This window comes from Diadema antillarum, unplaced genomic scaffold (assembly GCF_040938485.1).
Source record: "Diadema antillarum isolate AM-2024a unplaced genomic scaffold, OU_Dant_1.0 seq00001907_RagTag, whole genome shotgun sequence".
Lineage (NCBI taxonomy): Eukaryota > Metazoa > Echinodermata > Echinoidea > Diadematoida > Diadematidae > Diadema > Diadema antillarum.
Window position 1 is genome coordinate 269,920 of NW_027272573.1, and position 13,775 is coordinate 283,694.

At 36.2% G+C, this 13,775-nt stretch overlaps 1 protein-coding gene across 1 annotated transcript; it reads right to left on the reverse strand.

Moving 5' to 3' along the window:
• Window positions 1-6,662: 6,662 nt before the first annotated feature.
• LOC139713125 (uncharacterized) lies at window positions 6,663-7,649 on the reverse strand. Its single transcript, XM_071624879.1, has one exon. It carries the CDS (start codon window positions 7,647-7,649, stop codon window positions 6,663-6,665), a length of 987 nt encoding a protein of 328 aa, XP_071480980.1.
• Window positions 7,650-13,775: the final 6,126 nt, after the last annotated feature.

Here is a 13,775-nt window from a genome sequence, read left to right on the forward strand (position 1 = left end):
TTTTACGGAGAGCGCCCTCAAAGTTGACAAAAATGAAAAATGTGCCAAATTCAAGGTCACAGATCACCCTTCGTCCCACCTAGGAATTGCATCAATTTTTTTGTATTGATAGACATTTACCTATATTATCTTGGGTCACCAAAGAAATTTTGCTACCGAAATGTTCAATGGTAAATTTACCCCACTGAAAATAGTCGTAAACGGCCAAATTCCAATGTAATATCATATATTGGGTTTAGAGGACATTACAAATGTCCATGCGTTCAAGCTGAAAAGCCCTAGCCCTGTGATATTTGCTGTAGGGGTAGTCTGTTATACATATTTTAATAATATATACCACAAAACACTTCTATTACATAATAATGACCTTGAAATTTAATCCAAGATTTGATAAAAACAATAAGTCGCTCCATTTTCCTCATTGCACTGCATGTAATAATGTGTTTTGAAAGAGTTTTCACAGAGCAATATTTCAAGAATTATGAAAGCTGACAGCCTACCGTATTAAGGTTCTAAACTATTTGTGCTCTTCTTTCAGATTTAGTGTCAATTTGATCATGAATGTTATACCCTTGACCTTGAAGTGCTTCTAAAAATAGCTGTAAATTTGTTAAAATTACAAATTACACACACAACAGGTGTTTTATGGCATAACATACTAGTGATTCTTTCACAAACGCAAAAGTTTTTGCAGTGTAACTGTTATATACTGGAATAAATCTATAGGTTCTTGCAAGATATATTACAATCAATTACTTTGTTCTGACAATGACCCTGAATTTATGACCTTCAAAATCAGGAGAAATGCCTATTCCTGCCCATAAAGACCTGTATGTAAGTAATAGTTGATAATTATTATGGACATTGCACCCAACACATAAGATTCTTATTCTAGCCTGTGAAACGCACATTAAAAGCACTGAGAGTCTTCTTCTTGGGGGGATTTGTTCTGTAACTTGTGACAACTTCCAAAATAATTTCCATTCTTATGTATTTTCTTGTTTTTGGAATATTTGTTATGTATTTCTTTGTTTTTTATTTTCTACAGCATTCTTTGTAGGGTTTTTTTATTGGAAATTGTCACATCCCACTTTTTCTACCATAATTTGAATAGAATTAATCAATCAAAGTGATAAATAGTAAAATGGTCATGTTTTTATGAATTTCACCACAAAGCACTGTTTTCCATAGGAAATGCACACAAAATCACAAAATATTACTGTCCCCTTTTGTGATTGAAATTGAGGGTCATCGTCAAAACAAAGTAATTATAAATTGTAACATAATCTTGCAAGCACGTATAGATTAATTCCAGTATATAACATTTACACTATAAAAAGCTTTTGTGTTTGTGAAAGAATCACAAGTATATCATGCCATAAAACACCTGTCATGTGTGTAATTTGTAGTTAACAAATTTACAGCTATTTTTAGAAACACTTCAAGGTCAAGGGTATAACATTCATGATCAAATTGACACTAAATCTGAAAGAAGAGCACAAAATAGTTTAGAACCTTAATATGGTAGGCTGTCAGCTTTCATAATTCTTGAAATACTGCTGTGTGAAAAGTCTTTCAAAACACATATCACATGCAGTGCAATGAGGAAAATAGAGCGACTTATTGTTTTTATCAAATTTTGGATTAAATTTCAAGGTCATTATCATGTAATAAAAGTGTTTTGTGGTATATATTATTAAAATATGTATAACAGACTACCCCTACAGCAAATATCACAGGGCTAGGGCTTTTCAGCTTGAACGCATGGACATTTGTAATGTCCTCTAAACCCAATATGTGATATTACATGGGAATTTGGCCGTTTACGTCCATTTTCAGTGGGGTAAATTTACCATTGAACATTTCGGTAGCAAAATTTCATTGGTAACCCAAGATAACATAGGTACATGTCTATCAATACAAAAAAATTGATGCCATTCCTAGGTGGGACGAAGGGTGATCCGTGACCTTGAATTTGGCACATTTTTCATTTTTGTCAACTTTGAGGGCGCTCTCCGTAAAAACGGTGAGCACGAATCCGCTAATTTTTTTCAAAATTACTGAGCAAGTCAAAGCCTTCAACAGCATAATATTTTAGAACCTAAGGTGATGAAATGTGGAAGATATTAGCCTCTAAATATGCATTAAAATTTTCGAAATTAACATTTAACACCATTTTCGGTGACCTCGTGCACGTTAACGAAAAGCCAATTTCGCGTCACAGTCACTTTTTCTTGCAAAGACTATAAAGTTCTCTCAATTTCCAGATAATGAACACTTTTGCATAAATATCCATGCTACCACAATCAATCAAAAATGCATAATTTTCTTTTAACTAATATTTTGGAATGCGCATCGGTTGCTATGTGAGGCTGTATCTTAGCAACCAATTGACCTTGGGGCAAAATATTTTGGAATTTTCCGTCAAACACTTTGGGGAACATTTGGTGCGATTTTAAAGAAAATCGGAGGGGGTCGGGTGACAAGCACTGGATGATTTGACGTGGATTGACCCAGCTATATTTGCCAGATTAGTAACAAAAATTTATTCTGCTCATGTTTTCAACATGCAAACTGAAGGAAGAGTTTGTTGCTTCACTCATTTGCATATCATGACAGGTATCACCATTCTGTGAAAGTGTTTGAAAAATTTGTTTATAGTTTCATGACCTAATTGTTTTTGGCTGAGTAATAAAACTTGCACTGTCCTGTTTGTTTCATTTGGCTCTTTCATCAAAATGAAGTTGACATTTTGAGTAGATTTTCCCTTTAAGATGGAGTTAGAAAAGTGCATTTGTATGGCTCCTGTGACTCAGCTGTGTGTTGTATGCTGTTAGATATTTCCTTTCATATCTTTAACTTTGTAACAATTGTATGATATTAGATATAAAGAAATAAAACTTCAGATTGTTCTATGAGCTGTTAATTGTAACTCTTATGGTTTATGGTCACAAATTTTTATGACATTAGATGTTTGATTTGAATTTCCTCATAGAATTGAACCCAAAGACATACACATGCATACATTTCCACAGTACACATAAATGCAAACATTTGTACTTGTTTATAAAATATACAGACAAGATATGTGTAGTAGTATAGTACATGTATGAAGTACTTTCAGAGTTATTTAGCCGGTTAACATTCAAGCATATTTATATGTGTGATAGAATTTCAGGTTATTTTCTGTGTGCAAATGGTTGTTTTTCATTTTCATTTTCGTAGTAAAGCTGTAATCATGCATTTATTTACTGATTAATACCCATCACACAATACTTTGTACTGTATACTTTGAGCTTTGTATAATGAATACTTCTGCTATTAAAAAGTGGGTTGTCTGTTTTTTTCCAAGGGCAGTTTTGTAAGGGTTCAACAAAAGATATATCATACATAATTCATATGCAATCACTCTCTCTCTCTTCCCACCACCTCTCTCCCTCTCTTTCTCTGTCTCTGTCACACACACACACACACACACATGTTACACACATATCATCGGCTGAAATTCAGAAGGCCATTATCACATTTTTTTTTTTTTTTTTTGGGGGGGGGTTGAGTTATTGGTATCACATTGAAGAGCTCAATCTCCTAAATTATGGTGCCAATTTTAAAATATTCTCATTTTCATTTAAATGTTAAAGGGCAAAACCACAAGGGCACTAATATTTAACTGGACCCCATGGAAGACCAGCTTAACGTAGCTGAATATGGGCTATCCAGCCATCTTCGCAGATGGAAAATGAACAAACAAACTATTTTGCTTGATATTTGGAACAATGCTTATAAATCTTCCCAGTTTTGATTAAGTAAACTTTTTACTTAATAAAAATTATTGTTTTGTTCTAATTTATGCTCAAATCTTAGAACAAGATAGCACCCTTCTGGTTCTCAACCAATACTCTCTAATCCACTCTCACACTCTTTCTTGCACACATATGATTACCCAATTCTCTCCCAATCTAACTCTCCCTATCGCTTTTTTCCTTAATTCATAATTCATCTATCTATCTATCTATCCATCTATCTATCTATCTATCTATCTATCTATCTATCTATCTATCTATCCATCTGTCTATAGATCTACCTATCTTTCTCTCATTTCTTTTTTTTCATTTCCCTTCTTCCATTCCCTCTCATTTTCTTATGACAGTATCTACGAATTAAATGTTAATCATGACAAGCAAGGCAGAAATGAAGTGGGATAAATGACCTTCGAGCTATGGAGTCAGCAAGTGTTTAATTGCTTGGAAAGGACAGGAACTGTGAAAGTCATCAGAGTAATGGATAGGAACAAATATGGAGCAGCCATATTTCCAGATGACAAAATATAAGGTTATATTTGATGTCTTCACTAACACAGGCAAAGTACAGGTCATTATATTCTATGCCAAAAGATACTGTGACAGCCAGTATGTTGTTTGAGGTCACACTGCTGAACGAATGAAAAGTTTAAAAGAAACTGGGAAAATTTTGCATTAACTATGTGTTTTTGAAAATGGACATTTTACTTGTAGTGCATTTAGATAAAACTCATTCTTTATAGAGGTTAGTCCAACGTTGACACATTGTTCATGCTTTTTATTTTTCATATTTAGAAGAAAACATGACAAAGTTAAACTCCATATAAGCTATAATTTTCATACCAATTACAGCAAACTATTAAAGACCTCCATACAACATGGAGGAAATTTGATAGCCGTACAAAAAGGTAACAAATCAAACTATTGTGTACATGATTACATTTGATTTATATACTTCACAAAGACAACTCTTGATACGGTCATCAATTCACACAATGTAAACTTTATGATTACACTTTGCCGCTTTGCTATTTCTTCTGTCACCTTTTATACTGCACATGAACACATTTGGTGAATCATGACAGTAATTGGATGGCTATAGAGATATAAAGGGTGCTGAATCCCCAGTTACCCTGTGTGCCCTGGGCAACTAAAAATCCCCATCAGGCAAGTAAACTGACTGGGTGCTTGTCTGTGAATGATTTCAGAGTCCTTGACCAATCGCCCACTCCAGGGAGTCAGAGCACTCTTTTGTAATGCCCTCCAAAATGGGGTCCGTCATATCATGATATGTGAAATTGCTCATGTATGTGAAACCTACCATCTTCTGCTAACTCAAATAATGAGGCAAGACTTAACAATTTTGAATATTTGCTTGTATTGTTCACTTCATGTCTCATCAAATATTTTCAAGTCATTTTCAGGCATTGTAAAGGGGAAATCCAGCCCAAATATAAGTTAGTCTGATAAGAAAGAGTAAAATATTACGAGTTCAGTGGTATAAATTTGATTGAAATCGGATGAAAAATAAGGAAGTAATGACATTTTGAACTTTCACTATTTTGGGGGAAACAGTTCTTGAACAGTCAATGTGAATATGCAAATGGCAAAGTGAGCATGTCATTCCCTCACAACTTATCATATAATTTGTACGTAGAATTTTAAAATTTCCAGGTTTTCATTCGAACACAATTACGCCCGAGGCTCAAATCCTAGTATATCTAACTGATCACTATTCTGAAGTTATTCAACCAGGAATAACATCGTGTGTCAGAATTCTATGACAGAAACATTGAATTTTCATCATTTTTTGTACACGATCAATGGAAAATTGTGAGGTTATGACATGGTTAGCTCACTTAATTTATTCATATCCACTGTACAAAAACTGTTTTGCAGAAATTAGCAAAATGTCAAACTGTCATGACTTCCTTATTTTTCATTCAATTTCAGTCACATTTATACCGTTGAACTTGTAAGATTTTACTCTTTTTTATCAGACTAACGTATATTTGGACTGGATATCCCATTTAAGGGATTACAATGAAGAAGAGCTTCAAAAATGTTATCTCTCTCCAAAGAGAATATATGGTGAACATTTTCGTGTATGAAAGTATAAATTAAATGCTAACTTATAAAATTTTTATAACACATGCTAGTAAAATAAAAATATTAGTTGTATTCTTGTATTATGTACAATGATACATTCAATGCTACTGAAGTACAAGCTGTTATGAAATAAATTAAAAATTTACTGACTTTTGTAATACATAGAATAAGTTAAGATTATAAGATATAAGTGAAAAAAACTATTGGTCAAATATTTCTCACTGACATAAGATATATGTATATTAATAATTCACCAATTTTGAACACAAAAGTGAAATAAAGTCATGATTCATTCATGTTTGCTGTACCTTTACAGGATCTAAAGCATACAATAACAAATTTCAATGTGAAATTCATTTTTTCTACTGAAAACATGCAAAAATGCCGAATACTCTTGCGTTTCTTTGACTGTACAACCATATTTTTAGATGACATGATGCACTAAGTGTGTAGCTGGTATGAATACCTGATATGTGCTGCATTGTGCTAATACAAAATTTGTTACTACTTCCACTTACAACAACATACTAAAGTTTACTATGGAGAACATTGCCTGAAAAACAAAAATCACTGTCTATGTCTTACCAATAGAAGCAATTCTTTTTTATTTGTGCTGTCAATGTTTTTTTTTTTCTTGAAAGATAAAGTACACATTGTACCTAAAACGTAAAAGGAAATTGTTTATTATGTATGCACTAACAGATTTTAGTGCCATAGGACTGTCCCATCATTTTGTGACTCCTGGCATTTCACTTAGAAAAGTCGAAATCCTGAAAAGGAATTATAGTTGGAAGGTCCAAAGTCCCTACTCTCCGTGATCTCAATCCAAACATCGTCTTCTTCAACCAAATCAAGGATTGCGAAGTTTCCCAGTCTGGAGTCAACCGTCGACATGGCTGTGACGGCAATGACTGCATTTTTCATAAGGATTGCTTTTTCCGGTCTGAAGTGATGATACCCTCCAAAAAACTGGAAGGTGAAAGCATAGAGCCCAGCAGCCTTGCAGGTGAATTTACCGGTTTCCGCACTGTAACCACCACCATTGTTGGTGATGATATCCTGGAAGACAAGAGGTGTGTTTGGATCTGGGAACCTCGTGGCGTTGATCACAGTGAAAGCGATGCGAAGCTCTTCTGCAAGTTGATGGTTGATGGGGCCCTGGACACCAGGAGGTCCTCTTGGCCCACGGAGACCCTTCATTCCAGGGTTCCCTGGGGCACCTGGTAGCCCAGGATTCCCTTTGAGCCCTAACAAGTCACCTGAGTCTCCCTTCATCCCTGGTGGTCCCTTTGGTCCCCGGTCCCCCTTAGGCCCCTTGGAACCCCGCCGTCCCTCTAATCCCTGCCTTCCTCCATTCCCACTCTCTCCTTTGGTTCCCGGCTCTCCTTTCACTCCCGGGGGCCCTTGGATGCCGTTGTGCCCTGGTGTTCCCGGGATTCCCGGCATCCCAGGAAATCCTCCAAAGCCTCGTCCACAGTGCTGCCGATACTGCTCTTCCTGCAGCTCCTGTTGGGTCATGCCATCAGTCTTTGTTGTTCCCTCCATCTGGGTCACCTGTGCAGGGGTGCTTGTTGTCAGCTCTTCCACCTCTGCATCATCCCCCACAACATTGTACGCAGGTGCACCAAAGTTTGCCGCGGGTGTCAGAGGACTCTCACTTGTCGGAGGTTGAACCTCTGAGGATGTCAGGGATGCCAGACCAAGGGTCAAGCAGATTGTCAGCAGTAATTCCATGGGCATCTTCTTGTATTGATGTCACTTGCACTCTTGTAGTTCTGAAAAGAAAAGAAATGGTAGAGGCATGAAATTCTTTTGAGGGTGCCTGTGTATGGGAACCATCATTTTATTTTGTTTTTGTTTTTGTTTCAATCTTCTGGAAAAAAGAAATGATAGATTCTTTTTCTTTTACTTCCTTTTTTTAAACATAATTTATGCTGTGATAGTGAATGTCATGGTTATTTGTTTTTCCTTTTTTATTATTTTTGCTGTACCTGCAGTTTCATACTTCATAGATTAAATCTTCCAAACATTATGCATTATTGTTTGTCCACATTACATAAAAAAGACGCCCAAAATAAAGTAGTATCCAAACATTTTAATCAGTTCCTCTTTACATTACCTCATTGACATGTCAGAAACATCATGTCAAATATTACTCAGGATTTTAGGCCTCACTCAGAAAAGCCCCAGAGTTCTGATGCATGAGAAGGAAAAGTGTCAAAGCCAAAGGTTTTGTGATACTGTCTTCTGTTCTTTGACATCATCAAAGTTTATTCAAGAATCAGGGATCACTTAACAATGGGCTCCCCGGCAGGACATTGATATCTTCCTGTTTTTGCCACAAGAGAGACGCTCATCAGGACATTGTTTGTCGTGATGGGTTCAATGCTGTGCAAGAAGAGCTTCCCATTTTAGACATGATTGAAATGTCTCATTCAATTTACTTAGAATCCCAATTGTAGCATGCAGTTGGTGCTAACATGTCCTTATTTGGTGATGGATTGTTCTCATTTCAGATCTTTTTTTATTTCCGTAATTTTCTACCAGGTTTAGAGTGCAATGTTTCCCTGCTTAAGGTGAGAATAAGTGAGGATGTTTTGTCTCTTTCAGCTTCTTAGGAACATGTGGTGATTGATGGTTCAAGAGCACACACTTTCTACTTTGTATTCATTTGAATTTCGGTTTAATTGTTAAGACACTACTTTGTGATTTGAAACAGGACATATCTTTAAAGTGAATGAAGTAATGGCAAGTCAGTGATACTTAGAGGCTATACATGATTGAGTAAGGTGATATAATGTGATATGGTAGAGATGGGATACAGTTGTCAAACTAAACTGAGAGTACAGATGCATGCTAGGACATGGTGCTTTGATGTTAATTGCCCCCCCCCCCCCCCTCCAAAAAAAAAAAAAAAAAAATGTCCACCTAAAACTAATGACAGGTGAATGTTATTGAAAGTTTGAAGAAAAGATGGTAGCCACAGAAGTGAATTGATGAATTGAAGTGACAGCTACTGATAATCAAGCAGTAATGGAATCGTTGCATGACACAATGACTTACTTTGAAACAAGGAAGAATAAATGCGGCAAATTGATGTACAATTTTAGAAAATCACATAAATGGCAAGATTGTCACAGCTGGTAGATCATCGGTAAACCATCTAATATGTGTCATTTGTAATTAAGTTTTGGTCATGTGACTGTGGATATTTTTAGCATTGTCAACCAACCCATCCCATACTACATCTTATCATTTACAAATAGCCTACTATCTATTTGACAAGAATGACACAATTTTGCCTTTGGTTTTTTTCCTTGAACACAGTGGCTAGAAAGTTGCACGAATGCCAAATAACAGGGCAAAACTTATTAGGATCCCTTCTGCCAAAGGTATAAAATTTAGGGTGATTGACGTAGAGAAAAGGGAAATGCACCTCTATTGATTGTATCCTCATCTTGTAACTTCATCCATACAGGAATATTTTTTTTCTCTTATTTATAGGGTAGAAGCAAGCCCTTATGAAGTGAAGAATGTATCATCCTCATCGGAGGACTGTTCTGTAAAAGGCCAAGGACCCAGTGGTTTTTTGAGTATTTTTCATGGAAAGATAGAGTGAGAGAGATGATTGCTTGTTGACAGGTGTCATTTCCACATCAGTGTGTACTGTGGTCAATAGAGGTTATGTCAATATTGTCCCCTGTAACTTCTCAGAGCATACTTCCTTGTCTGGGCAAGTGCCCTTACCCCCTGTTCAGACACAAGCCAGTTTATACCAATACTCAATAAAGAAACGACACATGAAGAATCGTCGTATAGCCGACAGACCGTTCAGATGCTAATTTCGACCATTCAGGAAAACGTATAGATGTGCAGTTTCTCAATGCGCGTGCTGTTATGGTCATGAGTGACAGGTATAGGGTCACCTTTCGTGCACGCTCCCATTAAGCCCCGCCCAGTTATACCGTTCTATGGTCACCATACGTTCAGATGCACAATGGACATGATGGAATGCTGATTCGTTATCGTGTTCTAGCAAAACGATGCTCTGACTGTCGTTTCGCTGTACGTCATTTCATTATACATCATTTCGCTAGTCAGTGTTCAGACATATAAATTCATCGTATAGCTATACCGTTCTAGTATGAATTTTTGCGTCTGAACACCCTGTTAAAGTCTTCATAAATCAGTGGGGAAAAAATGTATACCCAGTAGATACTTCATGGCAGACTTATTTTGTACAATAGTGGGATTCATGCTGATGCAAATTAGCAAGATAGAAATCTCGAGATTTGCATTGCGATTCACACCTCGAGATTTTTACATGTGTGGATATAAATATCCCATGGAATAGCGCGATCAGCATCGCCATCCAAATCCCAAGATATATCGCAGTTGTTTCAGAGATGTATGATTTGAGAAATTTTGTAATAATTTGCACAGCAGCGAGTATGTGCTTGCCAGAGCAAAAAAAAAAATTCACAAGATTTCTTATTGCATTATTCAAAACATGCATCATTGAATAGTGCATGACCACAATGACAAGAGTCACTATTTTGGTAGATTTTGGACATAGGCAGTATGCATGGTCAGCATATTTTTGCAATCAGCAATTAGGGAAATATTCTGTCTAAGCAGGCACAAAAAAGACTCGGTATATTTATCATTTTTTGTCTATGTGAATGTGACTGATATTGCAGTCAAGTGAAGTAAGCTATAACAGGGCTTTCTGTAAACGCAGATCTATGCAATGCATTCTGCTAGTATAGTGCTACATACTATTTTGAAAGAGATGATACTCATTTCTCATTCTGCCCATGTCGTTCTCGATTTGCGAGTTCAGATACTCTCAAACTTGCTGTACAAGTTACAATGCACAAAATATCTAGTGCGTACAGCACCTTGCATATGTACCGCTAAACCTCAGATTTAAGTGGGTAGAACTCATATCAATGATGGAGAAGTATAGTAACTTTGTTTTACACAATTATCCTCTCTCTCTCTCTCTCTCTCTCTCTCTCTCTCTCTCTCTCTCTATATATATATATATATATATATATATATATATATATATATGTATATTTTATTTATTTATTTATTTACTTTTTTTTTGTTCCATTTGGCAGTTCGTAAGAGCTGGGACATATCAAATTGTTTTTCTCTTATAGATAAACACTCTCAATTAAACTTGATGTACACTCACAAACATTGTCAACGTTCCATATTTATATCTATTTTTTCTTTATTTTTCTTTTACAGAATTTCATGTCTCTTTATATTTTAAGTGTTTTGCAGCTTCAGTGTTTCCAATGTATCCATGGCAACAGTGAAACATGTGACAAAGAAGAAGGGAAATCTGATTAACTCAGACTTGAGGGGGTGTCTATTTTCTTTCCAAATGGCATAGAGTGTGGGCAACGGTATCTATACACGCCATCTTAGCTGATGAATGCCTAATTTGGAACAAAGTGTGCTGACTTGCACTCATTCGCTCCACTGGGATTTATTGTCATTATTTTTAAAAAATCATTAGGTGCATTTTGACTAAGTTGTTCTCCTGGTTGCCAAAAAATATGTCTGATCATTACGCGGACAAGGTTGTTACGCATGACATCAATAGCACAAAATGAGCAGCAATGTGTCGACTTCATGTATTTTGTCTTTTAGATTTGATGACCAACATGACAGTCTTAGAAAAGACATTTATTTACCGGTATACATGTATCTAGACCTAGTCCCTTTCATGCATATGTGTGATATATATATATATTGGTACAGATATGTGGAACAATCTGTCATTACTTTATCACATCATTGACACACTGAGTATTCTATTTTTCGAAATTTAATTTCTCGATGCAATATGACGAAGTGTAGTTACACTGTATTTTATATGCAGAAACTCATGCAATCAAATATCTAATATCCAGGAATTGAACTCATGTGCATTGTTCAGCAGTGATGTAGTTGTTAGTTATAAAGATGGTGTTGAAATTGCAGTCACAGATTATCATCTCATCATACTTTGTGACAATTAACTAACTGAGGTTGTTTCAATGAATTGTTAGTTTCTGGATAGCTTTATTTGTTTTCCTCACAGTTCATTGGGAGCTTGCGACACAGATTCTGTAAAACTGTTATTAAAATCAAAAGGTATCAACATTGCACGGTGTGATGAAAATAGATATTGACTTTCAAAAGTCAGTTCCTGAGTATCCGTTGCTTGTCATTCTTTCATCAGCAGACACTAATCATAGGTGATCAGGTGAGCCAGCCCGAATATGAATGACATCCATGGATTACTCCAAGGATTGGACTCGTAGGCAGGTGATACGCCCGTTGGGAGTATGGCTGTCTCGCTCTCTCACCCACAAGGTCATCCTGCTTTGCAGTGTACTTTCCGTTAAGACACAAGGACCAAATTTGTAGGGTTTTCATGCTTTAAGAGTTCATGTATGAACATGTCATCCTAATTGAGTTATTTGTCTGAATTCTGAATTAGAATTATGTCTCCTGTATTTAAAAACATGTCATGGAAATTACACTTGGCAAGTTGTTTACTGTCCAATCTAATTTTTTGCTGACAAAATGACTTATAGCACTCACTGCCTGATATTGAAATGAAATATCAATTTGAGAATTTTAGCACCCATTCTTCCGTAACTTTGAATGTCAATAGGAATACAAGAACATGTCAGATGAACCAATTTACCAAGAAGATGATACTGCATGACTGCGACTATAAATGAAAACTTCTGATGTATAACTGTCGTGTTTATCATGTGGGCTATGTTGTCGTCAATCTGTAATGTGTCTGATTATATCCTGGACTCCGCCCATCTCATAGTGTATTGTCATCGTCAGTGGGCGTATTGTCCCTGACGAGGGATCCGGAGGCTGGCATTGACAACAATCGACGCCCCTGATGTCAAACTGTGTCTGCCACCTGTAAATGAGAGACGCCTCTGTCTTTCTCCGGTCCAGTCTGGTGGTATGCAGACCGTGTCTGCTGGGCTGCCACCTCTCAAGAATTGCAGCGACCATTAAAGGGACTGTACAGTTCTAGATGAGGTGAGGATTTAGCTTTTAACATTTTGCGAGATATTCAGAAACCACTCTATGAGATGTCAAAGAGCATGCAATTCTAAGGGGAATCAAAAGTTTATTTGATGAAAGTCAGTTTTTGAAATGGCTGAGATATCCAAAAACAAGGGAAACAAAGAGATCCTAATGAAAGTCGTGGCCTGTCACCTTTTATTGTTATCACTTTTTTGGATATCTCAGCCATTTGAAAACCAATTTTCATCAAATAAATGTTGAATCCTTCTTAAAGATACTTGTTCTTTCATCTTTCATAAGAAGTTTCTCATTATCTCACTTAGGAATATTATAAACCTGAATCCTCAACTCAACCAGTACTGTACAGTCCCTAGGAACAGTGTGGGTTTGGTTTTACCATCAAGTGTGAAACCATGTACTAAGACCAGCACTCCTAGCTATTCATATGATTGTGATAGTAGAAAATTGTGAGGGCATGACATCATCAACTCATTCATTTGAATATTCATAAGGACTGGTCAAGAAATATTGTCCCCCTAAAATGTAAAATTATAAAATGTAATATCATCTTTATTTCCTGTCCGATTTTTTTTTTTTTTTTTTGGGTGGGGGGGTTGAACGTTCTGTAGGGATTTTTATCTCTTTCTTTTCGAGTTTTTGGGTGGATTTCCTCTTTAAGAATCAATTACAAATGAACACAATGATATAACGACAACAGACTCTTGGAAGAAATAAAAGAAATACTTTTCCACACGACCTGACATAAAGTGCAGCATTGGCATGTTCTTTTGTGAGTCTTCTAGTCAA

Excerpts from the sequence above, each read along its gene's own strand:
- LOC139713125 (XM_071624879.1), bottom strand. The coding sequence starts at position 7,649 with ATGCCCATGGAATTACTGCTGACAATCTGCTTGACCCTTGGTCTGGCA.